The 25440-nt window shown below is 53.0% G+C and overlaps 1 protein-coding gene across 4 annotated transcripts in view; it reads right to left on the bottom strand.

The window, feature by feature from the left end:
* Positions 1-25440, bottom strand: part of KIRREL1 (kirre like nephrin family adhesion molecule 1) — a 102658-nt gene that overhangs the window by 13467 nt on the left and 63751 nt on the right. For 3 of the 4 annotated variants that reach the window (XM_057546974.1, XM_057546981.1, XM_057546988.1), the window contains exons 2-4: positions 8534-8683; positions 6549-6698; positions 1489-1646 (exon numbers count right to left, since the gene is read on the bottom strand). In XM_057546974.1, coding sequence (XP_057402957.1) covers positions 1489-1646; positions 6549-6698; positions 8534-8683 — 458 coding nt within the window. The remainder of the gene's footprint in view (positions 1-1488; positions 1647-6548; positions 6699-8533; positions 8684-25440) is intronic. The other variant, XM_057546986.1, reaches the window with a different exon arrangement.

Genomic DNA, 25440 nt, shown 5'->3' with positions numbered 1-25440 from the left:
TCCTCTTCTGGAAAGTCTTCCTTTGCTATCTCAGCCCTCAGGACTCTCTCCCCAGCCTGAACTTGTGCCCCTTGCAGGCAGTCTCTCCTCCACACCGCTCTGGTCACATCCGGCCTTGCCTCTTAGGCACCGTGCATGTGTGTTTCAGTGCTGGCTCTCTCCTGCTAGAGCATAAACTCCTTGAGGGCAGGGAAGGGACTCACAGGCTCAAAATCTCATACCAGCTCAGTGATATCCAACCTGAGGTCCCTGGACATGATCATAGGAACACTTGGGCGGTTTTCCATATTGTACACTGCCTAAGGGAAAGCATACTGTTAAGCAAGGTAGGGGCCCACAGTTTGACAGCAATATAGGCATCTTTGCTGGGCCCGATGTGGTACCAGAACAGCACCAGCCCAGTGCAGTAACGCCAGCTCCCTCCTGCTGCTTCAAAGCTCCACTGTGTCTTTAAAGAGTATAAAAAAGGGGAGTGGGTGACAAATGGCCATTAACCAATCAGTTTGTTTGGTTGCCAAAATATTCAAAACATGAAGCCCTAGAGGAAAAAAATAACGGAGTTCTTGGTAGTGAAAAAGTTAAGCACCACTGAAGCCAAATTGCTGCTTGTCAAAGGGTGACACGAAGGCCAGAGACAAGTGAATTGTCCAAGGTCATACAGAGAGTCAAGGGCAGAGCTAAGCCGGGTACTCACTCCCTGGGGCCACACACTCCGAGGCACACAGGTGAGCAGTCTCTCTCCCCTCAATGAGAATTGTCTCCTGAAGCATCTAGCAAAGGGCTGGGTACATATGTGCTTGTCCCCAGCTGGCAGGAGGAGCTCCAAAGAGGAGATCTGGATTCTAATTCCAGCTCCACCGTCAACTTTGCCGTGTGATCCTGGGCAAGTCACTTGATGTCTTTCTCTGCCATAGGTTCCTCATCTATAACATGTACATGTAATCCCTGCCTCTCCAAGCTCTTAGTTGCGCCGACTGGGAACATGTACCAACTAGAGGCTGGGGGAAGAAAGTCGAGGGACTCAGTAGCGAGAGACCACGTTCTGATGCAGGCACAAACCCCAGCTCTGCTGCATGTCAGCTTTGTGACCCTGGCAAGTCACTCAACCTCTCTGACCATCAGTTCACTCTTTGTGAGTTGGAAATATCACCTAATTTATGAAACTCCTGTGAGGTTTAAGAGAGACTGTCCATAAAGATCTTAGCATGCACGGTGCCTTGTACACAGTAGGGGCTTAATCAATGTAGCTATTTTCAGTATTATTCGTAGTCTCTGCTAACTGTTGACTGGCCCTGTGAACCTGGGAATTCACTTCTCTTCTCCGGACCTCAACTTTCCCAACTATTTAATGGGAGGATTGGACCAGATGGTCTCTGAGGGCCCTGTTCACATCTGTCTCCCCGAGTCTGTGGTCAGATCCATGTGGGAAAGGAAAGGTGCACTGGGATGTGGCCGAGGAGCATCTGGGGGGAACAGGCAGGGTCTCACCGTGCTGGCGACGGCGCCCTCCTGCTGCGTCCCGTCCCGGAACCAGATGATGGTGGCAGCAGGCTTGGCGTTGAAGGCTCGGCACGTGAGGTTGTGGGGGGCGCCTGCCTGCAGCAGAATCACAGGCCCGCCATCGATCCTGGTGTCCTCTGGGGGGACTGTGGAGAAGAGCAGAGCGGAGTCAGTCCAGGATGCGGCCAACACCGCCCGTATGACCACAACCCCTGCCCCTGGAGGCATCTCTCCCCTCTGCATGTCCACCCCTTGGCAGGGCAGGACCATCCTTACCCCCTAATTTATAGTCACTGTATCTGTTGCTCCTGTGGCCTGGGGGGCCTGGCACAGAAAGGTGGCTACCTCCACGGAGCTTCTTATGTCCATTCCCTCCTGTGTGCGCCTCTGCCCTGGGGCAGCCAGATGAGGGGGTCTATCACAGCAACCCCCGAAATGGACTCCCTGCCTCCAGTCCCTGCTGGCCTTAACCCATCCATCACGCTGGCAGGTTATTTTCTCTAGAGAGCAGGTCAGACTGTGCCACTTCCCTGCTCAAACACCTTCCATGTCTACCGGCTGCCATGGGCATGAGTTGCAAGCATCTCTGCCTGCCGTGCAGGGTTCCTCAGGCCAAGTCCTGCACTTCCGCGTCTCCTCGTCGCGTTCTTGCCGTTCTTTCCCTCAGAGCTTCTCTTGAACTGCCGTCCATCCTCTTCACGTCCCAGCCGCCGCACAGGGCCCTCCGTGCCGCATCCCCCTCCATCACCACCTTGGTGGTTCCCAGCCAGTCACTTGGAGCTCCGAGCACTATCTACCTTGTGTTTGCGTTACTTAAGATGATTATCCATGCCCCCTCCCCAACCCAAACTGTCATCCCTGAAAAAGCAGGAACTCCATCTCACTAATATTTATACAGTCTCCAGTGCCTAGAACATGACCAAAGCAGGCTCTGGCTAAATGCTTAAGGAATTGAATCAATCAGATGTCTGATACTAAGAAATAGGGGAGCCTCTCCCTGTCCTATTCCCACAGGCTTCTAAATGCTCAGGTGAACCAGACTGCAAGTTCCCTGGGAGCAGGGGCTGCTTCTTATTTTCTCTTAAAGCCTCAAGATCTAGTGCAGAGGTTGATTGATAGCACATCCTGGGAGATATTAGCTGAATTAGTGGCTAAGTGATTGATGAAATAAAGGCAGAAGGGTTTGGATTATAATTTTGATTTCTGGTCCACCTCATGTTCATTGGCCAGCAGTGTGAAAGGGTTTTGTTTGCTTTTTGCTGGGAAAGACCAGAAAGACTCAGAGGGGCCTTTCCGAGGGAACCCTTGAGAGGAGACCCTGGGAGGCCCATGAGTCCAGTTGTGGGCAGGGCTGTCCTGTAGTTTATGAAATGACAGTCTCCATGCTGGGGTTTCTAGGAGAGAGGAACCACTTGTAGCCCATCCCAGTACTCTGCTCAACTCACACGTGCAGAGTGGGAGGGTGTGAAAAGCATGGGTTGTAGAATCAGGCTGCCCCAGTTTCAAATCCTGGCACCTTTATTCATCTGTCATGTGATCTTGGGTGAGGCCCTCAAGTCACAGTTTCTTCAACAGAGACATACAGTGCTCATTCCTGGGGCCCTCATGAAGGCCAGATGAGGGCTGTATATGGACTATCGTGTGCAGGGCACGTGTGACGTGTGCAGTGTGTTCACTTTACTGCTCGGACAAGAGGCATTAGTGCCTCCAACTCCTGACTGGTGAATGATCGCTGAATGCCGGGCTCTTCCTCTTTGCTCACCGGTGTACCTGGCTCCAATGCCAGATGGGCACAGATTTGCAAACAGGGTGGGAAGGAGAGAAATGGATAAAGAGCCGCCACTCGGGGTCTCCTGGTCTGCGTGGGCCCCTCCAAGGTCACACCTTGCTGCCACACCCCAGGAGGACAGTCCTGGATGGGCAGAGGAGGGGAAGGCTTCTCCTTCCCTTGTAACATTGATCCTCGCCCTTTGTTCAGGGAAGGCCGCCCACCTGTCACCTCTGCCACTCGCCCACCTTTCTCTTCGTATCTGGGGCAAAAAGGAAAATAAGGCTGTTGAGGTGTCTGCTTATCCATCACGACCATGCTCAGTTAGGCGTGTGTCCCTGTGTAAGTTTATGAACACATTCTTAGGATTTGTGACTTAAATCTGTATATCAATATGTACATGTGTCTGAGGCCTCAGCTTCCCTGTTTGTAAAATTCAAAAAGCACATTGACATCTGTTCCCCAGAGTCGTTACTGTGAAGGTGAAAGGAGACCAAGGATATGAAGCCGACTGTAAACTGTAACGTGATCGACGGCATCTCCACCACCCACTGAACGCCCACCGCATGTCAGCTCAAGCGCCTCACGTATACGATTTCATTTCATCCTCACCACAAAGTACATTTCATTAATCCTTTCATGGTAAATACCATTAACCCCCATTTACAGACAAGGTACTGAGGCTCAGGGAGCTTAGGCCATTGTGCTCAGAGACAGGAGAGTGAGCTGAACGTCAGGGCTGGGATACGGACCAGGCCCGCCGAAGCCATGCCCATCACCACTGCACTCGAGCGGTTATTGCTGTGAGTAATGAGGGAGCCGTGGGTCTGTAGATATATATTATGCCTGCGTCCGCATCTGCGAGGGAGTGGGCGGCAGCTTCTCAGAGGAAGAATGAAAGGCCATTCTGTGACCTGGGCTGGTCTGGGGTGGGCCACTGAGGGGTATGGCTACAGAGGAGGCGAGGTGACGAGGCTGGCCGTGTACAGGGAGGCTGATTCTAAGCAGTGAACACAGCCCGCTCTCGGCCCTGCCCCGCCTCTGAGCCCCAGGCTGCCATGAACGAAGGCTGTGCGCAATCAGGTGAGCAGGGAGGATGCATAAATGTCTTGCCTTCTCAGTGCCTCCACGTGGCTGCAGGAGGCAGGGAGTGTGAGAATTCCAGAGAGACAAGGAGGGGGAGGGAGGGGAAAGGAGTAGCCGGGTTCATCTTTCATCACTTTTACTCTTGGGGCCTCCTCCTGCTCCCCTCATCCACCTAAATCACTCAGACAGGCTATGAAGGCCCACACCCTCAACACTGACTGTGCCCTGCAAACAAGCCAGTCTGCTCCTCCCTCGCTGGCTCGCAAGCTTTTGTAAACAAAGTACTCCTCCATCTAGGGTTCCCATCGATATTCTCCTCTTCCAGGAAGCCTTCCCTGATTGAACCAAGACACTGGATGCCATTATGAAGTTCCTGGAATATCTACAGGCTTGGTTGGCCTTTACTCATCTCTATTTCTCCATCTCTGTGCTGGGGTAGGAGAGGGAAGGGAGAGTATCAGGGACCCCTCATTAGAATGGGAGTTCTACAGTCTAGAAGTAGCACCTTCCATGATCCAAGCCAAAGCAGTTAGGGAGGGAAAAAGACAGAAGGTCTCCTAAGAATCTCACGTTCCCTTGGAATGCCTGGTCCAGCGTCGGGGCTCATACACTCTCCAATGAGGAGTGGAAGTTGATGTCTTGGCACCCCATGCCTACCCCTGGTGGTTAGCTAACTCTTGCTCCCTCACCTCCATCCTGCTCCTTGTTAATTCTTCCCATTTGTCCTCACCGGAGAGGAAAAGCGAGTCATCCACCAGCCCTGAGTCCTAGTCCTACAGGGTCTCTACATCCAGAGAAACTGGTTGTCGGATCCCTCCAGTCCTCACTTATTCTGACACCTCACATCTGCCCAGACCTTCGGAGTTTACAACTCCCGGCGCAGGGAGCAGCAAAGCGGCAGTTGCTAAGAAAAGGCTGGCAGCATTATGCCATGTTACCGATGAGAAAACTGTTGTCCAGAATTTATGACCTCTTCAGGGTCATCGTGCCACAATGGACCGGGTCTCCTGACTCCCAGTCCAGGCCTCTTCCCACCACACTCAGATGACTTGCCATGTTCTCACCTTTCTCCCCCAAGTAAGAACATTCCTTGTGTCCACACTCACTCACCTCAGCTCCCCCCTCCTTTCTCCCATCCCTCCTGGGGGCGTCCCCCACTTCAATGATTTCAGGATTGGGGAGAGAATATAGAGGGAGCAGGACAGATCAAGTGGAGGCAGGAAAAAAGAAAGGGACAGAGTGGATGACAAAGAGGAAGAAAGAGGGTCACAGGCAGACAGAGCCAGGCCGGAGACAAGCAGAGCCGAGGCAGAGGCCCAGCTTGAGGGAGACAGAAAGACTGAAGGAGCTGGAGGTACCGCCAGGGAGGGGAAGGCACGGAACAGCGGAGGCGAGGGTGTGTCAGAGCTGGCCTCATTCCGTACTGCGTGCAGGAGAGAATCCCCTCATTATGCAAATGGCCCTGGGTGTTGCCATAGAGGGACATCTGTTCTGTATCCCATGGGCAGCAGCCGGGGGGCTCGGCTTCCGAGACAAGCCCTCCTCCAGCAGCTCCTGCAGACTCAGCCAGGACCACTGTCTGCCCCCCCCGCCCCCACCCCCCGTTCTCAGCCCTCAAAGCCCGGTCCTGCTCCCCGGTTCCCTGAGGAGGGCTCGAGGTGAAGCAGAGAAGGGGTGTGTGCTGAGGGGGGAAAGGAGGGAGCGAAGGGAGGAGGGGCTGAGTTCAAGGAAAAGGAGCCAAGGGGGTAGTTTCTGGGGCTCCGAGGCAGCTGAGAGGGAGAGGAAGGGAGAAGCTTCCAACAAGCCCATCTGCCAGGAGAGGCCTGGTCCCCATCACCCCAACATGCCCCCACTCTGGCGGGGAGAGCTTTGTGTCCAGAAGGCAGAGCCCCGTCCCTGCGTGGCCTGGGCACAGGCAGGGGCAGAGAGGACGCCAGAGCTCACACAGTCCGCATGTCCAGCAGTGGGTGCCCACATGCCCATTTTTTCCTCTTCTATCTGAACTTGGCTTTGGAAGAAGTTTAAAGGATTTGGGGAGGGAAAGCTAGGGAGACAGTGGGGGCAGACATGAGGCCAGGAATAGAGAGGGAGAAGCTGGGAAATAAAAGAGGAAACTGGAGAAGGGGGGACAGCCAGGATACCAAGAGAAAGAGACAGGAGGCTGGGGGCCCTGCAGGATGTCGGGGGTTATTACTGAGCACGGTGAGTTTCGCTCGCCGGGAGCGCAGGGCGGCCTCCGTGGCCTGGCACTCGTAAGAGGCGTCGTCAGAGAGTTCAGCATCTGTGATCTCCAGGTTGTACTGCCCGGCGTCTGCAGAGCCCACGACCCGGTACCGTGGCCAGGCTGCAGGAACAGAAAGGGCGAGCCCAGGTGAGCCCAGCCCCAACCTGGGGATCGACCTGGACCACCCTCCCCCCAAGGGTGCATCGTCTCCCCACGTCAGGGTCCGCATCCCATTCCAGGGCCAGCACTCCTCCCTCCACCCTCTCCTGGGACCCCCCACCCAGGGGCCCTTGACGAGGATGAGGTCCCCATGCAGACACTGTGATGTCACAGCCTCCTACAGTGAGGATGGGAGCCACAAAGCAGGAGGAGTGATGGGGGAGAGCACAAGGGGGAGCTGAGCAGAGGCAGATGAAATCTCCGAGGCTGTTTGCAGACAAATGTCTCTCATAATAATAGGAAAGAAAGAGGAAAGAAAAAAAAAAAAAAGGCAGACAGCAGGGAGAAAAGGAGAGAAAGAGGGGAGGGTGTGTGGGCGCTAAGAAATATAGGCCATCGCAGCTCAGACATGAGCTCACCAGGGCCAGAGGGAAGCCCAAGGCAGGCTAAGGTCTCACCATCACTCGCCTAGGGAGGGGTGCACAAGGCAGGGTCCTACCAGCTCCCTGAAGGAGACCCTAAACCAAGAGTCCCGTCCTCTGCAGAAGCCACGGCTGTGGCAGGTGAACCCCTGGCCTCTGCAATCCAGTCTCCCTCGCCCTCCGTCCTCCAGGCTCTTGCCCACCCCCTCACACTCTGTCCTCCTCTCTGGTGGTCCCCACCATCAGCTCCCTCCCACTATCTCCCTCTGTCCAGAGGCTATCGATTCTTCTCACTCCATATCTATTGATCTCTCTCTCTCCCTGTTTCTCTCTCTTTCTATCATCAATAGATCTGCCAGCCCCATCTCCTTCCTTCATACAGATTGCTCTATACAGACAAATTTCCCCTACCTGTTCTAATACACGGAACCCACAGCAAATAGTCTCAAGCCCTGGACAACAATAAGAATAAAAATACACCATCCCTCCCTACTTTCATCATTACACTGCTTTACAGTGAGCAATGTGTTTTCACAAAGCGTATTCTCTCACTTGGTTCAAAACTCGCAAACGCATTTATAAGGCAGGCAGACCAACGACTATTATGCCTGTTTTACACAATAGTAAACTAAGGCCCAGAGAGGTGAAGTGGCTTTCCTAAGGTCACCCAGCTGGGAGGTGGCAGAGGCAGGTCTTGACTCCCCATCCACTCCGCCAGGCGGCCTTTCCAAAAAGTATCTTTACTTGCTTTGGAATATAGGAGGGTTTCCCCAGCCCAGCACATTATGTTTGTTTCCGCAGTGGCTCCAAAGTGCTTAATAAAGGCTTGATGAATGAATAAATAAAGTGCTCAGGCTGATATTAAAATGAATTTGTGACCACTGAGAGGACATTGCCTGGGCATGGGGCAGGAGAGAGGCTGGAGCAAAGCCAGCCTGGCATGAAACACTTGCAGGACATAGAAGTTACTGTGTCTTCCCCCTGCAAGAGCTGGGGGGCTCTGGAGTCTCCCAGCACCTCCTGCTTCACCTGGCTGCCTGCAGCTCCCCTTGTGGTGTCTGTCTGTCTGAAGCTCTCTTATGTAAAGGTCTCTTGGTTTCTCTTGATCTCTCAGGCTTCCCATTGGCCTTTCATGAGCCAGTCCACAGCCAGGAGGAAAGGCAGAGCTGTGGGTTTTGGAAAGCAGTGGAGACAGAGCTCGGGAGGAGAGGGCGGGAGATTGACTCACACAGGAGTGGGAGAGGGGAGGCTAGAGCACAGAGAAGAAACGTGGTGAGGAACCAAGGGATGTTGGGTCCAGGAGTCTCTGTTGGTGGGGGAGGGATGAGAAGATGGGGTAGTCTGGATGCTGGGCTGGCCGCATGGCCCACTCACCTTTGAGGCCCTGGCCCATGCCCAGCGCCAGCCCATCCTTGGTCCATTGCACGATCCCCGAGTAGTTGAGCAGCACGCAGGGGAGGACGGCCCGCTGTCCAGCCACCACGGTCTGGTCGGCTGGCTCCTGGCTGAAGCGGGTCTGGGTCCCTGGCAAAGCCAAAGCGGCACTGGGTAAGGAGATGAGTGAGGAGAAGGCTCCGCTAAGAGGCCGAGCCTCCCAGGCTCCCACTCCCACCCTGCAACGGGCCGGAGAGAGAGAGCGCTAGGCTGGGAAGGCAGACCCTCCAGCCCCTGTCCCACTTCAGCCTCAGCCCCTTCCCTCCAAGATGCCACGTGCTCGCCCTTGATTCCTTCCTCCCTCCGTGGCCCGTGGGAATGGGTTTCAGGAACTGAAGTGCTCAGCAAGCAGAGAAAGTGGCGCAGTGTTATGTAAAGGCCTTAGAGACCAGGCTAGTCCAACCCTCCCATTTTACAGACGAGGACACTGAGGCCCAGAGAGGACAGTCGCTTTCCCAAGGACACCCAGTGAGTTAAGGACAGAGCAGGGATAAATCCTGAGCCTCGGCACTTCAGGTCTCAGGCTCTTCCTCCACCACCTCTACCAGTGCTCCCCTGCCCCCAGCCCCCCGTCAATGGGTGGCATCCATAACACATGCTGTGGTGATGCCACGGTCCCCCTCAATCCCTGAGACATGAATATACCACCGTACCCCCTACTTGGACTTGTGTACGTAGCCAACGTGAGGTCACACATGTGTACAACTATGCCAGGTACAATTCCCCCTTGAACGCATCAGGTACATAAAGGCAGGTTCTAAGGGACAGGCACGTCCACATGTACGCATATAAGCTTCCTGGATGGCAGTGAATCCCAAACAAAGTAGCTCTGAACCCACTTCTTGCACACTTTCCCCATTCCGTGTGTTCATCCCTTGCTCCCAAGTTCCGAGGGCATGAGTGCATACACACGGACACACCTGCACACGCCCAGCCTCCCGCCCCGTGGGAGCTGACAGGCCATGTGACTTTGTTCCGCTCTCCCTCTGGCTGCGGGAGCTACACATGGCTGCCCGGCTGGCAGCTCGGCCGGGAGCATTTGATTAGAGAACTGCAGAGTAATTGCCTTTAATTGTGGCGCCTAAATGGAGCAGGGAATTGGATTGCGGGTTCCTTCTCCCCCCACTGCTCCCAGCCACCCACTCCAGCCAGCGCTGGTCGGCCCGGTGGTGGGGCAGTCCTGGCACTGTGCTGTGACCCTCAGCTTCCCGCGCTGGGCCCCAGGAAACGGAGGGGCCGCGGGACAGCACAGGGAGAGGTCTGGGGCTTCCCACGCACGTCCCCAATCTATCACACACTGTAACCCAAATCAGTTTTCCCCGGAACTCTGGGGACTCCTCCCCCTTCTTTCCCTCCCCAGCTCCCAAGTCTTTGCAGAGACCACAATCCCCAGATCCAACTCTTCCCAAACCCAGCTTTCCAAAATCTCTCTGATCCTCCATCACTCCCATGTGTAAGCAAACAGAACTGTCCCCCACTCATTCCAAGACCCCCCTCTAAGACACCAAAAAACAGGACCCTCATCTTCTCATCGCCTCCCTTCTTCTTTTTCCTCCTCCAGCTCCATCTCTCCCCTTCTTTCCAAACCTGCCTCACATTCCCTTCTCCCAGGAAGTCCTCCTAGGTTGATCTTTACCTCCAGCTTGTCCCGTCTTTCAGCCCTGCTGTCACAGCTCTATCCATGGCATTTCCTGTCTCACGCTATCAGTCTATGCTCATGCTTTTGTTTGCCATGGGGTAGAGGGCAGCTGGTGGGTGACGGTGTTTGCCTTATCTATTTCACTAGAATGGGAACCTCTCCTCAAGGCCAAGGGCCATGCTGTCTTTTCTCTCTGAACCTCCCTGGACATTCGACATCCGGATTGGTAGTTGCACATAAAGAGGACCGGGAGATGGAGCGGAGATAGGAGTGGATTGATGGCCAGCATATGATTTAATACAAAGAGGCAGCCTCTTTTGGTTAAGTGTGCAAATCCAGCTCTTTGGGTTTGCAGGGGGTCAAGAAGTTAGAAAGAGCAGCTCCCCAACTCTGCTGACCTGACAGCCCATCCATGTCTTCTAAAGGAAAGGAAAAGGCTCACCCATATTTCCTAGGATTAGGGTGGCAGGAGCTGAGATCCTGGGGGAGGGGTGGGTCAGGTGAGTAAGCCGGCATTATTAAGTCAGGCATTGCCCTCATTATTATTCAAATTTATTCATATCATTGCGCATTTCTCTAGTGCAGCTACAGGCTGCAAACTCTCCACGCTCAACGTTTCTCCTTCCCACAGCCCCCGGAGCCCAAGTCAAGGGCTTGCGAGTAGAGTGGCCTGTGAGCCCTGGCTCAGGGATGGAATTTATATTCACAGCTTTCCTGCATGGGGCCTGGACACCCTGGTGTCCTGTTGAAGTCTCCCAAGGACAGTGAGAAGCTGGTTCCATCCATTGGGAGCGAGGAGGCAGCTCACCCCACAGCAGGATGCAGTCAGAGTCAGCGATGGGCATCTTGCCGGAGGGAGGAGTGGTGTGACCTTGGGCTGTCACTGCCCCATCCCAGCCTCCTCCGTGTGCTCACCTGTACCTGTGACAAGTCTAGACTAAGTATTGCAAAGTCCCTTTTAAGAGCAGAGGTTTAGGAAACAGACTTAGGTTTGCATAGTGCCTCTGCCACTTCCTACCAGTGTGACGGTGGCCGAGTTCCTCTCTAAGCCTCATTCTCCTTACTGGCAAACTGGGGGATGATGACGTTTACCCGGACTGCTGAAGAGTTAAATGGGATGAGGTGGATGACAGGCCTGGTATATTCCCTTGACTGTGCCCGCTGAATGGTAGCTATGACCCTATTTCTCCTGGGCAGTTAGATAATCAGAGGGACCGGTGGAGACATGAGCAGTGACATTACAAAGAAGGTATCTGTCGTCCTGCGGATTTTGAAATAGTTCCCTCTTGGCATAGGCCTGGTTGAAGCAATTTGGAGACGGGGAAATGGAAGCAATAACCCAGAAGAGAGTCTAGAGAGGAGGGGAAACGAGGGGTCTCAGGAATTTAACTTGATGGAAAGGCTGTGTAGATCCTGAGCCTGCAAAAGTGGCAAGCAATGTTGGTTGGCCCCAAAACAGCCCATGCAGCCAAGACAGTATCTGAGAGAGAGGCCAGATGCCCACGGGTTGTCCTGACCTGGAGCAAGATTAAGAGAAAGCCCCAAGCCTGCCATGCCATGGCCAAGTCCCACTCTCCCTATTTTGCACACTCCAGGCTTTTCTCCTTGTCTCCAGGTCCTTACACAGGCCTTTCCTGGACAGAACACTGTTCCCTCCCTTTCCCTTGGGATTCAAATAGTCACCTCCTCTGTGAAGTCCTCCTTGCTTGCCTTCATGCCCTCAGAGCTCTCTGTACTAACTTCCCACCTCTGCTATAGTAGGTCCACGCTGCATTGCCCACCCCTGCCCAGCCCAGGGGAAACTCCTTGCGTCTGGACTGTGTCACTCAGAGCACCAGTCCCATCACCCAGCACAGGGCCTGGCTGCCAGGCACACAGCAGGTGTTGCGAATAAGTCTGTTGATTGATGGAGTGAGAGTGAGCAAATGCCTGAGTGAACAGTCCTGCCTGTGCAACCCCATCGAGGGAAGGAGGCCAAACACCCTGTTCCCCAGGTCAGGCTCACAGACTGCGGTAAAGGCAGACAGGGCAGGAGAGTGGAGGGGCGGGACAGGGCTCTCCCTGCTGTGGGGGGAGGAACGGTGCTGGGGGCAGTCCTGGGAGGCTCCCTGAAGGAAGGAGTGTGGAGCAGAGCTGAGACAGGTAGGGGAAACAGAACTCTGGAAGTTTCTGGTGCAATGATGGGGATGGGTGAAGAGGGGATATGGGGATTGCTGAGAAAAAAAGCCTAGAAGTGAGCCATGAGTGCAGGCATCACACAGGCACAACAGGAAGGGCAGAGGTGGTGTTACAAACGAAAAGGAGGTACTGGGTACATGTCAAGAAGGCACCAAGAACCAGCATCAGTGCTCTCACAAGAATACACACAAATCAGAGAACACACACATGCCTCAGAGGTCCCGGTGGCCTTGGCCTTCCACCGGCCATGACGTCTGTGACGTCTGTGACACCTGTGACACCTGTGACACGGAGCAGAGTCTGCATTGGAACTGGGGGGTAGGGGTGGTGGTGGTGAAATGTCAGCCCCATCCCTGTGCCCACACCCCACTTCCAGGAAATAAAACCAGGGCAAACCAAAATGCAGAGGACTGGCTGGATGTGGGATGGGACTCAGGAAGAGCCTGAACACAAACAGAATGGTGACAAAAGACCAGCCTCCGAAGCAGCAGCGGCAGCACTGAATCAGCAGCCTTGCCTGCCTGGCAGCTCCAGTCTGGGGCGAGTGCAAATCCACGTGTGTGTTTTTAAGTGAATTCCCACCTGCTTTCATCCCGCTGCCTCCCTGTCTTCAGACACCATCACAGATGTTGGTGAGCTCTCAAGCAGCCATTGTGAAGGCAGACAGAGAAGAAGTGTGCTGTACACAGCCGCACGGAAACTCACACACTTACAGACTGATGGGGAGGCTGGCAGAGGCGCCAGTGACACTGGGAAGCGGAGACAAAGACAGACCAGGCAGAGGGAGAGTGAAAGAGAGAAAGGAGACTGGAGGAGAAGCAGGAAGGGAAGAGGAGATCTTAGTTAGAAAGAGGCCAGGAAAGAAAAAGACACAGGCCCAGGGCAGAGAAACAGAGAGAAAAGCACTGGGAAAGGTCTGGTGATACAAAGACGCCCAGACGCCACAGAGACCCAAGCCTAGGCAGAAAAGCGGGGCAGGAAGGTGATGGTGAGTGTGGTCACAGGGGGCCAGGACCTCATCTCCAGCTCGGTTCTGTCCTTCAGATGTGTTGCCAGAAGGCTGGGGGGGGTCTCAGACTCCAGATGGGTGCCATGGGGTGGGGCCTCTGGGCTCCTCCCCTATTTCCCACCAGCTTCCCCCCAGCCCTCCTTCCTTCTAGGTTAACCCTGGCCCTCACCATCCCACCCCATAACACAAAGCTCCTCTGGCCTCCACCTTGGAATGGTTCCCTCCCCTCTTCTTCTTCCGCATTGTTTGGGCTTCTGGTTATAGCACTTATCACAGCCTGCCTTGGATTAAAAGTTACTCATGGGCTTCCCTGGTGGCGCAGTGGTTGAGAATCTGCCTGCCAATGCAGGGGACACGGGTTCGAGCCCTGGTCTGGGAAGATCCCACATGCTGCGGAGCGGCTGGGCCCGTGAGCCACAATTACTGAGCCTGCGCGTCTGGAGCCTGTGCTCCGCAACAAGAGAGGCCACGATAGTGAGAGGCCCACGCACCGCGATGAAGAGTGGCCCCCACTTGCCACAACTAGAGAAAGCCCTCACACAGAAACGAAGACCCAACACAGCCATAAATAAATAAATAAATAAATAAATAAACCCAAAGTTTAAAAAAAAAAAAAAAAAAAGAACACACTTTAAAAAAAAAAAAAAAAAAAAAGTTACTCATGTGTGTGCGTTTCTGTCTTTCCCGGTCTCCTGGGAGCCCCTGGAGAACAGTTGCTTGGATTTACATTTCTTGACCCTTCAGTTCCAGCAATGTTCCTTAATAATGCTAACTCCCAATTAGAAGATGCTGAGGGCTTCCCTAGTGCCGCAGTGGTTGAGAATCTGCCTGCCAATGCAGGGGACACGGGTTTGAGCCCTGGTCTGGGAAGACCCCACATGCCGCAGAGCAACTGGGCCCGTGAGCCACAAGTATTGAGCCTGCGCGTCTGGAGCCTGTGCTCCGCAACGGGAGAGGCCGCGATGGTGAGAGGCCCGCGCACCGCAATGAAGAGTGGCCCCCGCTCGCCGCAACTAGAGGAAGCCCTCGCACAGAAATGAAGACCCAACACAGCCAAAAATTTTAAAAAATTAATTAATTATTAAAAAAAAAAAAAAAAAAAGAAGATGCTGACTAAGTACTGGGCACCAGTGCAGATGTCTTAGAGACACCGTTCCCATCATTATAATCCAGGGCACAGTGGCGGTTATGGTCTCCACGTTACAGTGAAGGGAAATAAGACTCAGACAGGAAGTGGCAGAGCTAGTGCTCTTGGCACTGTGCTGTGCTGTAGCAATATCCAGGAAGTATTTCCTGAATACACTGGACTCATGGCCTCCACCCCAGAGAACTTCTGGTGCCCCCAAGCTCTGCGCCCATCTGCTACTTTGGATCTCCACTCTATACTCAGACTTGCATCTTAACTGTGTTTACCTCCTGGGAGGGCGCTGCTCCCTCCTGAGATCTGGGGTGGCCTGTACCCTATAGCCACGCACGACTTGCCCCACACGCTGCAACCAACCATCGGAGAAGGCTTGATGTAAATATGCCTACATAAAGGGAGAGTGGTTCCAAAGGCTGGCAGGACCATCGGTGGCACCTAAAGAGGTTTTCAGTCAATCGCAAATGTCACCCTTTATAAGCCGCCAATGCCCACCAGTAGAAGTGGTAGCAATAATATACCCCCTGCTTATGAAGCTCCAGTCGCTGTGCCAAGTACCTCACGAAGACTAGTTCACTTAATGTACACAACAACATGATGAGATAGGTACCATTAGTATCCTTAATAAGGACCTAAGGTTCAGAGAGATAAGCACCTTCCTCCCAGGCACACAGCTGGTAAGTGTCGGGGCCGGTAAGCAAGGCGAGGGGCCAGAACACCTGGCTCCCCCAGAATGCCACCTCGCCAGTCTGGCTACTGCTGCCTTCCACCTCTCACCATCCCCTGGGCCTCTTAGCTCAGACTCTGGCCACTGTGCAAACTGGGGCCTCTCCGTCTCCCCTTGATACTGTCCCCTCACTGGGACACCCTCTCCTCGTCTCTCAGCATCACCCCCCTCTCCTTCCCAACGCTGATCTTCCTGGGGTGACACTGCCTTCCAGCTCTGCTCGCTCTCCAACTCCCTCCTCCATCCTCAGCACAGCACAGGAGAGGCCACCTATCCCCATCTCTGTGTGTGAACACATCTCCTGTTCCCACTGGGCCTATCCCCGGGGTTGGGAACTAGGTTCCTACAAAAGGCCTGGTGAGGACAGAGAGGTTGAATCCCATTTTTGACTGAGAACTAGGAAGTGATCTCTACATCTATCGTAGAGAGGCTGGAAATGCTTACAGATTCTCAGAGACAGCTGTATAGTTCTTGTGGACACATATGTACCACAGCACATAAGCACACGTTCACTGGTGCACACGCACACACACACACACACACACACACACACACACACAGTCTTTTGCACCTTTGCATTCAAGTACAAGTTTCTGCACCCAATGGGCGCCTTTTTGCACCCGTGTCTTGGCACATGTACCTTGGTGGTCAAGTTCCCGGAGTCTTGCCTGCTATGCCAGCCGGGAACAAGAGAGGGAGTGGAGCCAAACACAGGAGACGCCAAGGAAGCCCGGCTGCAGGAGAGAGGGGTGGTGGAGGCCGAGCCCTGTCTCCCCGGATTTATCAAATGAGAAGTAATGAACCCCCTGGGCCGGAGCAGTCCCCATGCTCTCCACTCCAGATCGCTGCTGGTTCAAAGGGAAGACTTTGATTCGCACCGACAGCTTTCAGATGGAACTAAATCTCTCCACACTCTACTCTTCCTTCTGCCACTCTCCCTCCCTCTCTCTGCCCTCACATCTTCGCTCTCCCATCCTCCCCCAAGAGCTTCACCCCGACCCCAGCCATCCCCTTGCTGCTCTATGAAACATACAACAGCCAGAGAGGGCCCCTCCTGTCCATTGGATTCTCTCACGGAGAAAAGAGGATTGCAATTCTCTGGGCTGGGCCAGCAAAGGGGAAAGGAGAGGAGAAAGGGAGATTTGCACTTTTGATAGAGGAGGCAGGGGAGAAGGGGGGAAGGGAGGTTGCGGGTCGGGGAGGGGGGAGTGGGAGGAATGAACTGGCGGGGGCGGGCAGAGTGAGGACGAGGATAGGAGAGAAAGACAGAGACCCCGGCGGCCCACAGCAGAGGCACAGAGGCAGAGAGAGAAGCAGGTTCAGAACCCTTAGACCAGAAGCTGCCAGGAGGGAAGTACCACGCCTGTCCAGCCGACTGGTCATGAGGGGTGTGGGTCTGCTGATTCTGCCTTATACAGAGCCCAGCCCAGAATCCAAAAAGTGTCCAAATGTGATGTGACCTAGAGACTATAAGCCCCTTCTTTGAAAGGTCAGGGGTCAGGGGTCAGAAACCTGCACTGACTTGTTCCCAGCAGGTAATCTCAGGCTTGGCTGTGAGTAGAGGTCTGGTGATATGGACATGAGATGAACACCCCGAAAACAAGTTACTCAACATTCAAAGACTATTATGGCCCCCACTCTGCTGCCCACCAGCATTTACCATAGAAAGTATCTCACAGTGTGAAGTGAAAAAGACACAGTGGGCAGCAGGGGCCTCAGAAGCGGACACCTCAGCTCCACTGGCCCACCTACCTTCACCCCCTTCCCACTTTTGGTCCTTTCTCATCCCAGGAGGCCAAAGCCGTAGGCAGAAGAAGCAGTCTCTCCTCCCTCCCCACAAACTGCTTGGGCAAGCCACCCCGATGTCTATCTCCAAGGCTGGGGTATGGTAGGGACAGCTGAAGGGGAATCTTTCCAGGGACCAGATGGGCTTTTACAAGTGGCCACAATCTGGCCTGGTTTCCTTGCATTGAACAGACCAGAGAGGCTGGCTGCAGAGGCCGGCCGTGGGGCTGGTATTCATAGTGACAGGGCACAGGAGTTTATTGGTCTGGGCCAGTGTGTTACTCACCGAAAGAGGCAAGAACAGAACCCTGAAAGAGGCCAGGGGAACTGGCCCAGCACCACCTGCTAGCAGGGGCAAGAGCACTCTGGGCCAGAAGTCAGGAGGCGTGGGCTTATCTGGTCCCGGCTCTGCCCCATCCAGCTGCGTGACTTTGTGGGGGGGATCACTTCACTTCTCTGGGTCTCAGCTGCCTTAAACTGTAATGAGAGGGGGCTGAAGTACTAGGCACGGAAGGACCTTTCTGGCTCTGATGTTCTAAGATTCTACTGCATCTCCTGCTTTCCTGGGGCCTCAGCCAGACCTTGCTGACACTCCCAAGAACGCAGCCCCGTACCCCAGACAGTGTGAGAGCTGGTATACCTGGGGCCATCCTGGCATTTCCTTCCAGCAGGGGTGTAGAGGGAGGGCTTCAGGTTTATGACACTAAGACAGCAGCTGAGAAAACCCACAGGATGCATCCAGCATCAGAAAGAAAGGCCATTCTTTGATTTCCCCTGTAAGGAATTCCCCATCAAAGTTCCTTGCATCCCCTTCCACTAGGTTCATGGTGGAAAAAAAGAGGATAGAGGGCAGGCAATCCTGAGTCTCCAAAGTGACCTGCCAGCCCAGACCCACTCACAAGGACGCTGAGCTCCTGAACTAAAAAAGACAGGCAGGTGCAGCTGGAAACGCTCCCTCCACCCTGCCCCATTTGGGCCTCCAGCCCCCTCTGCCCTGCCAGCTGGAGGCACAGGGGCCAGACCTGATCTGACAACTTTATGCAAATGTGCCCTGGCAGGGGACCCTGAGAGTGTTTTATGGGAAGGACAATGGCATTGTGAGCCCAAGTGGGGTTGGCTGGAGCAGGTATGACAGGCAGGAGGAGAAAGGGGGGGGTGGCAGGGATGGTGGATAGTTCTGCTGAAAAACTGAATTTCAATCTGGCTTCAGTGGGCAGGGGAAGGGCAGTGCGGGGCGAGGAGGCAGGTGGCCAGCAAGGACTTAGCTCAGATAGGAGACAGAGGGTAAGAGGAAAGACAGCAAAAGATGAGGAGAGAGAGGGAAGGAGAAAAGAGAGCAGGACAGTCACAAAGCCAGAGAAGGCTGAAAGAGACAGAGCAAGGCCCCCGAGGGCTAGGGTCTGGAGGCAGGAAAGGAAGGAGACCCTCTGCCGCCTCCCCCCAACCTACAAGACCAAATGGAGGAGGGGCCCAAATGCCTGGCTCTCCAGCAGTCCCCAAGTCCTAAAACACAGGATGCTGAAAGAGATGGCCCAACGTGCAAAGACAAAATGAGAACAGAGAAAAGGGTGGGGAGGGGGAGTCAGACAGAAAAAAAGAGAGCAAAGCAGACGAGGAGAAAGCTGGTGGCAGGAAGAGTGACAAAGAGGCTGTAAAAGAGTGCTTTAAGGGCAGGAAGGAATGAATGAATGAAGGAAGGAAGGAAGGAAGGAAGGGCTGAAGTGACACTGGTATGAAAGGGACAGAGGACAAGACAGAGAGACAGGACAGGGAAAGAGAAGAACATTAAATTAGAAAGAGAATCTGAAGGTTGCAGCTGGAAAGGGCCTTGATCACCAATTTAACACCTTTATTTAGAAGAAACTGGGGGTCAGTAAAGGAAAGAGGTATTTGGGGTGGGCATATCTCCAAATTTCTGGTGGCTTCTGAGCCAGCCTCGCAATTACAGAGGGCTCCCCTTTCCCCCAGGGCACACCTCCAAAACCTCCCCAACCTGCACTGATGATGGGGGCAAGATGGGGGTTGAGGAATCTTTACCTGGAAACCGGAAGGAGCTGCAAGAGAGAAGCTATGGAGAAGACTGGGAAGATGGATACAGATGGGGACTGAGAGTCAGGAAAAGAAGTAGTGGGACCATCTGGGAGCGGAAAGCGAGGATGAAGATAGGGACACAGGAGGAGGAGGAGGAAAGAAATCGGAGAAGGGCAGGGGGCAGCACAGCTTTGGGGGGCTGTGCAGGCGGGTGGGCGGGGACATCTGGGGTGGATCACCACCCTAGGGCCTCATCGGGAGGTCCTGAGCATTTAGGTCAAAGGAAAGGAGTGAAATCCTTGAGAAATGGAAGGGATTTTTGAAAGGATTAGCCAAGGCTGGGGAGGAGGAGAGGATGAGGTGGGCTGTATCTGAGGTAATTCCTAAGGCAGCCGAGGGCAAGGCCCTGGTATCTCCCCACAAATGAAGTGGGGCCCAGGTAACTGCTGGCCCTCGTCTCCTTCCCACAGGCTCCCCCGGGGGGCTAGTGCATCCTCGCCCCAGGCAGCAGTGTGCCCACCAGGAAGGTGACCAATGTGCCACTCCTCAGCCCCCGCCACCCTGCCTTTCCCCAGGCAAACACAAAGTTCATCCTGGGGTCTGACCCCATTCCCCGCTCCTAAAGTGAACCCCTCCCCTCTGGCTCCTCCTCTGGCAGATGGGCGCAGGCACCCTACACATTCTGCTCTGAAAGCTCCCTCAGCTGGCTTTAACATTCTCAGTTACCATGCTATGAATATGGCTTCAGAGTACAATCTGAGAGTAGCGAGAACTGTACCCCTGAGAGCCCCCAGCAGGCTCAAAGCCCAGGAGGAAATGCAGGTGGTCTCCAGACCCTGTCCATAGAAGTCTCCTGGCACTTTTAGGAACAGTCTCCAGAATAAAGAGCCTTAACTCTGAGAAATCCAGAAAGGTGCAGGCTGGGGCAGCAGAAAGGAGGGCATTCTCTCCTTTACGCTGAAACCAACAGAGCCCACAGGAAATCCGGGTCTTCTGAGGCCTGACAGGAGCTCTTAGGAGCACTTCTCCATTTCAAAGTTTAATGAGCTTTATTATATTTCTGCATCACCTCGTACCCCTGTTCACCTCAAAATTAAAGAGGAAAGAAAGGAAGGAAGGAAGGAAGGAAGAAAGAAAGAGAAAGAAAGAAAGAAAGAAAGAAAGAAAGAAAGAAAGAAAGAAAAAGAAAGAAAGGAAGAAAGAAAGAAAAAGAAAAGAAAAAGAAAGAAAGGAAGAAAGAAAGAGAGAGAAAGGGAGAAAGGAAGAGAGAAAGAAAGAAAGAAAGAAAGAAAAAGAAAGAAAGAAAGAAAGAAAAAGAAAGAAAGAAAGAAAGAAAGAAAAGAAAGAAAGAAAGAAAGAAAGAAAGAAAGAAAGAAAGAAAGAAAGAAAGAAAGAAAGAAAGAAAAAGAAATAGCAGCAGGTCAGATCCAGGTGTTAGATCTTAATCTCCTTCCAGAGTCAGGAACCCTTCATCACAGATGACTTTGCAGATTTCTCTAGGACTTCCAGATGGACTATCTGACTCTACGAGCCAGGTGAGCAGCTAATTTGGGAAGGCATGGGGCTCTGATGAGTGCCCTCAACCTTGGCCCTGGCTCTGTACTAGTGCCTCTGAGAAAGTCTGCCTTGGCAGACATGCTCCACGACCCCAGGCCCCATCACTGAGCCTTCCTTACAAACCCCCAGAACAGACATTAATGACGGTGACCCCTAGGGGAGCAGATTTTTTAATTCATATAAGAACTATCTAATAGCACCTGGCAGTGAGCTCCCTGTCACTAAAAGTGTTCAGGATAAGTGTGGATGACCACCAGACAGCAATGTTCCAGAGGGCCCTGGGTAATACTTAAGATCCCTTTCAATTTTGGTGCTTTATGATTCTATTCACACACCTCATATATTTTCTTCTTACTTTGGACACACACCTAACAAATAATCAATTTATAACAGTTTGATCAAGGTGGACTGAAATGGTTTGCAGAACTAAAGTTTAAAGGAAGGAATTCTGAACAGAGCCATCTACAGGGAAAAGAACAGTTCAAAAAACTGTCTAGGCTGGCAGTCAAGTATATAAATAAGACTTTGGTCCCACGGCAATTAATCAGGAAACTTCAACGTTTCATGTAGTTTGAGACCTGCAGTTTCATCTGTAGCTATACTGTATTTTATTCTGGCTTGTAAACTCCTTGAGGCAACAGATGTGATCTTAGTTGTGCGTCTCCCAAAGTGACTAGTACAGAAGTGCTTTGCACACAACAGGTGCTCAATAAATGTTTGTCATTTGATTCTCTGAATTAATGGATAAGGCACCTGCACCCAGAGAAAGTCAACTAAATTCAACATTCATTCATTCATGTAACAAACATTTTTTGAGTGTCTACTACAAACCAGGCACTGTCCTGGGCTCTGGGATGTAAAGTGAACAAGACAGACCTGGTCCTGCCACCAGCCAGCTTACAGTCTAGTGGACACACTCGCGTATCCGGGCAGTATGGCATGATGAGAGTCCTGATGGAGTGATGTGGAGGAAAGGGCATTACATCAATGGATAGACTGCATTTTTTTCACATGTCTGACTTCCACCCTGGTCTTCCCTTGGGCCAAGACCCCTATCTTGTTGGCCTTTGTTAGCTCTCGGTCCTTTCTACATCATACAAGTTAAACATTGGACACCTTGCTTGGCACACAGTAGGTATCCGATAAATACACATTTACTGATTAGAACTGCCTTGAGCCTTGAAGGCAAGAAGGATTTCAACAGCCAGAGAGCTGGGGGCAGGGCATTGGAGACAAAGGGAACAGCATGAGCCAAGACATGGAGACATCAAAGACCAGCAAGCAGTTGGAAGTGGCTGGAATTCAGGCACATAAAGAAGTTAGAACCAAGGTCATACCTCTTTAAAAATTAAACACTTTCTCCTTCTGGGCATTCCTCAGTCTCTGCCCTCCAGAAACTTCTAGGCTGCTGAGAAAGACTGGACATAGACATAGAAAGAGGTCCAGATTCAGAGAGACAGAAGTGGAAGTTGGGGCTGACCCAAGCTCCACAGAGCCACCGTGTGTCCACCTGGTAAGGTTCAGGGATGGGCTTAGAAGAATCAGAAGAAGTAAGGCGGCTGTTTGGTGGTGTGAGGGTGTGTGTGGCCTTGTGTGCATTCCTGCGTCTAGTGAACTTGTGCGTGTTACCGCACATCTACATACAAGTGTTGGTATGTAGCTACCAAAAGCGAGAATGGGGCACTTTCTGCCTGTAACTAGGACATCCAAGGCTTTCCCAATTAATCTCCATTAAAAAGATTTCCCACAAAGGCGCTTCTAGAGGCCCCGAGTTGGGGTCATCTGGATCAATCCTGCATAAAGTAAAAGCAGCTCCAACCGGCAGCTCAATCGATCCATCTAACTCGGTTCATTCTACACGTGCAGGGGGCACGGAATGTTAATTTGCTGCACGGGGCTGAGGGAGCCTGGCAGTGGAGGCTCGGTAATTAACAGCTGGAGGAGCAAGGTCTCAGTATGGCAGCATTCAATAGGCAGCGGCCAGCAGAGGGGAGGGAGCACCCAGAGGTAGGTCTTCAGGGTTGATGAGCGCTGGTTTCACTGTTTGCTCCTGATCTTTCCGGTTCCGCCTGACTCAGTTTGCTTGTCAGATGAAACACAAATGTCCCAAGAACAGGGGAAGCGCAGGGAGACCAAAAACCATTCATCGAACCACTGTTGGAAGTTTACAGGATATTGATGGCGGACATGGTGCTGAGGACCAATTGGGAGTCCAGGGCAAGGGTCCGTGGAGAGACCTTCTCTTCAAGGCCATGCAAACTGATGTCTGTTCCTAGGACCTCAAAGCATGTGAAAGCCAGGGCAGGTCTATGGTCTTATTTCCATGAATGAGGCAGGAATTTAGCAGAAAGGGGAGAGCACCCAACGTGTATACATGCCAACCACCCCATTATCTCCTAGCAGGTCTACACCTACACCCATCCAGCGTCTGCTACACACCTACACCCATCCAGTGTCTGCTACGCAGACTTCAAATCTCTCTCCTCCAGGCAGTCTTCCCAGAGGGGTTGTAAAGAAGGTATTGATTTTCTTCTCCCATCCCTTCCAAACCAGCCACTCTGGCCTGTGACCTCATCAGCTTCTCCCACGTGCCCTTTTCAACTTTTCTACTACAAAATTTCTACAAAAATTTCACTGACCTGGGGACACCCAACCCTGCTCACTTGTCTCTTTGTCCTGTGTTCTGTGTCAGCCTCATGACGGCCCAGACACCAGAGGAGATGCCAGGAGCACATGACTGATGGAGGTACAGACATTCAGGTATAGGAGAAACCTTGGAGAAAGCAGCCTGCCTCTCTCTGTATCTCTGATTCTTTCCTTCCCTTTCTGATCTCCCTGTGTTGCCCCCCAGGGAAATGGGGAGGTGGGAAGGGGAGTCCTCTCCTTCCTCCACTTCTGTTGTCCCTGGTCTCTGCAATAACCTAATGATTTCTCATTTAGCTGCCCAGCCGTGGATGGGGAGAAGCTCTGTCTGATTGCTTGTGACACCAATCTCACAACAAATTTATCACCTCGTTTCCTGGACGAGCCAATATTCCTCCTCGATTATCTCCCTGTGAGGGGGACAGGGCGCCGTGCATTCCAACAAGGGGCTTATGCCTTCCCCGGGTATCAGAGTCAATCAAGCTCACAGCCCTGGGAAGGAAGGATGGAAGGGTGGGGTGGGAGACGGTTCTCATGGGAGCACAGGAGGGCTCCAAGAGCAAGAAAAAGATGGGGAGGACAGTGGGGAACAGACAGAAGCCTCTGGAAACCTGGCCCTCATCAGGTTTATGTGCAGATTCTCTGAAATGGAAGCTGGTGATGGGAGCGGTGTGACCTTTGCTCAGATAATTCGGGAACTTCCTTCTCAAGCCACTCCTGAGATCCTGGCATTTCATCCAGCCACCCCCTAAATCTTGGCGTGGGGCTAACGGAGGGAGGAGAGTGATGGCCCTGGAGTCCAGCTATTTCACCCTGGAATGAAACAAGGGAGGAAGAGCCACTTGCCTACCCCATGCCCCCACTCCAGCATTCCTCAGCCCCTTGCATCCCACGGAAATGACTTTTCCTAACAAAAATCACTTGCTCCTGGCTGGGCTGCCAGAAGGGGCAGGTGTCCTGTGAGGGAACTGCCCCACGTGACTGATGAGGGGAGATGAAAAGAAATTTCTCCAGCCCAAGAGGCAGTGAGTTGGAGGGATGGGGCGGGAGCTTCGCTGAAGGGAATCAATGGAGAAGGAAGGGCAGAGTGAAATCAGAGCCACAGGGGACTGCTGACAGGACCCTGGAAAACGGATCAAAGGAGGAGGAGGGAGGGAGTCATGAGGAAATGTTGCTTTAGGGCAAGAGAGGAAACGAGAGGAGGCCAGAGAATCATGAGAACTCCACTGGAGACAGAGGGTCCCACATGTGTGAGCACAGAAGTGGGAGAGCCTGGGCCAGGTGGGCAGTGTACGGGGGAAGGAGGGTGGGGAGGGTGCCTATGTCAGGGAGATGGAGGAAGGGCAAGGGACAGAGACTCCCAGGACATGAGCCATGAGAGAGGACAGGAATATCAGGGCCCCCCCCACCCCCCAGGAAGGCAGGATGCAGGACCCCCACCAAGAAAGGCAGAAGGATGAGCAGAAGACGAAAGGGGAAGGGGCTGATCACCAGGAGGGGTAGCAGATGGTTGCTATCATTAAACGGATTCCAGTAAGTCCAGGATGCCTTAGACAGCAGAGACAGGCTTGGGTAAGCAGTGGGAGGGGGGAATTAAGGAGCAGAGCCTTGGACGAAGGAACTTACACAGAAGCCACACACCGATCTGTATGATTACACAGTATGTAACCCTTAGTTCTCCTTCAACACTAACGCCAAGAAGGAACCCCGAACCCAGCCACAACCCAACACTAATCCCAATCCAGACCTGTCCTAACAGTCACTCTAACCCCAAATCTGAACTAGAGCGTGAGCTTTTTGAAGGCAACACATCTCAAATTCCCTCAGGGCCTGGTCAGCAGAAGTGATCAACAGATGTTTATTGAATACGTGAACACAGAAACCAAACCTTAACCCTTGCCCTTAACAGTCACCCCTGTTTCCAGCCTGACCCCCTACTGAGCACCGGTCAATCCGAAGCCCCAGTTCTCACTATACCCCTATCCCAATCTTAAAGGCCACCATTCTTGACTACAATTTCACTTCGTTAACTCTAATCTCCATCTTTTCTGCCTCCACACCTCTGAATAGATGGTTCAAATTCATCTGGGCAAACAAAGGTAGAGACAAACAAAAGACACCAACTCAACCTGGAGGC

The sequence above is a fragment of the Balaenoptera acutorostrata genome, chromosome 1 (genome assembly GCF_949987535.1).
Source record: "Balaenoptera acutorostrata chromosome 1, mBalAcu1.1, whole genome shotgun sequence".
In the NCBI taxonomy this organism is placed as follows: domain Eukaryota; kingdom Metazoa; phylum Chordata; class Mammalia; order Artiodactyla; family Balaenopteridae; genus Balaenoptera; species Balaenoptera acutorostrata.
Note: the sequence above shows the minus strand (reverse complement) of the source record. Positions and strands in the feature narration are given on the sequence as shown.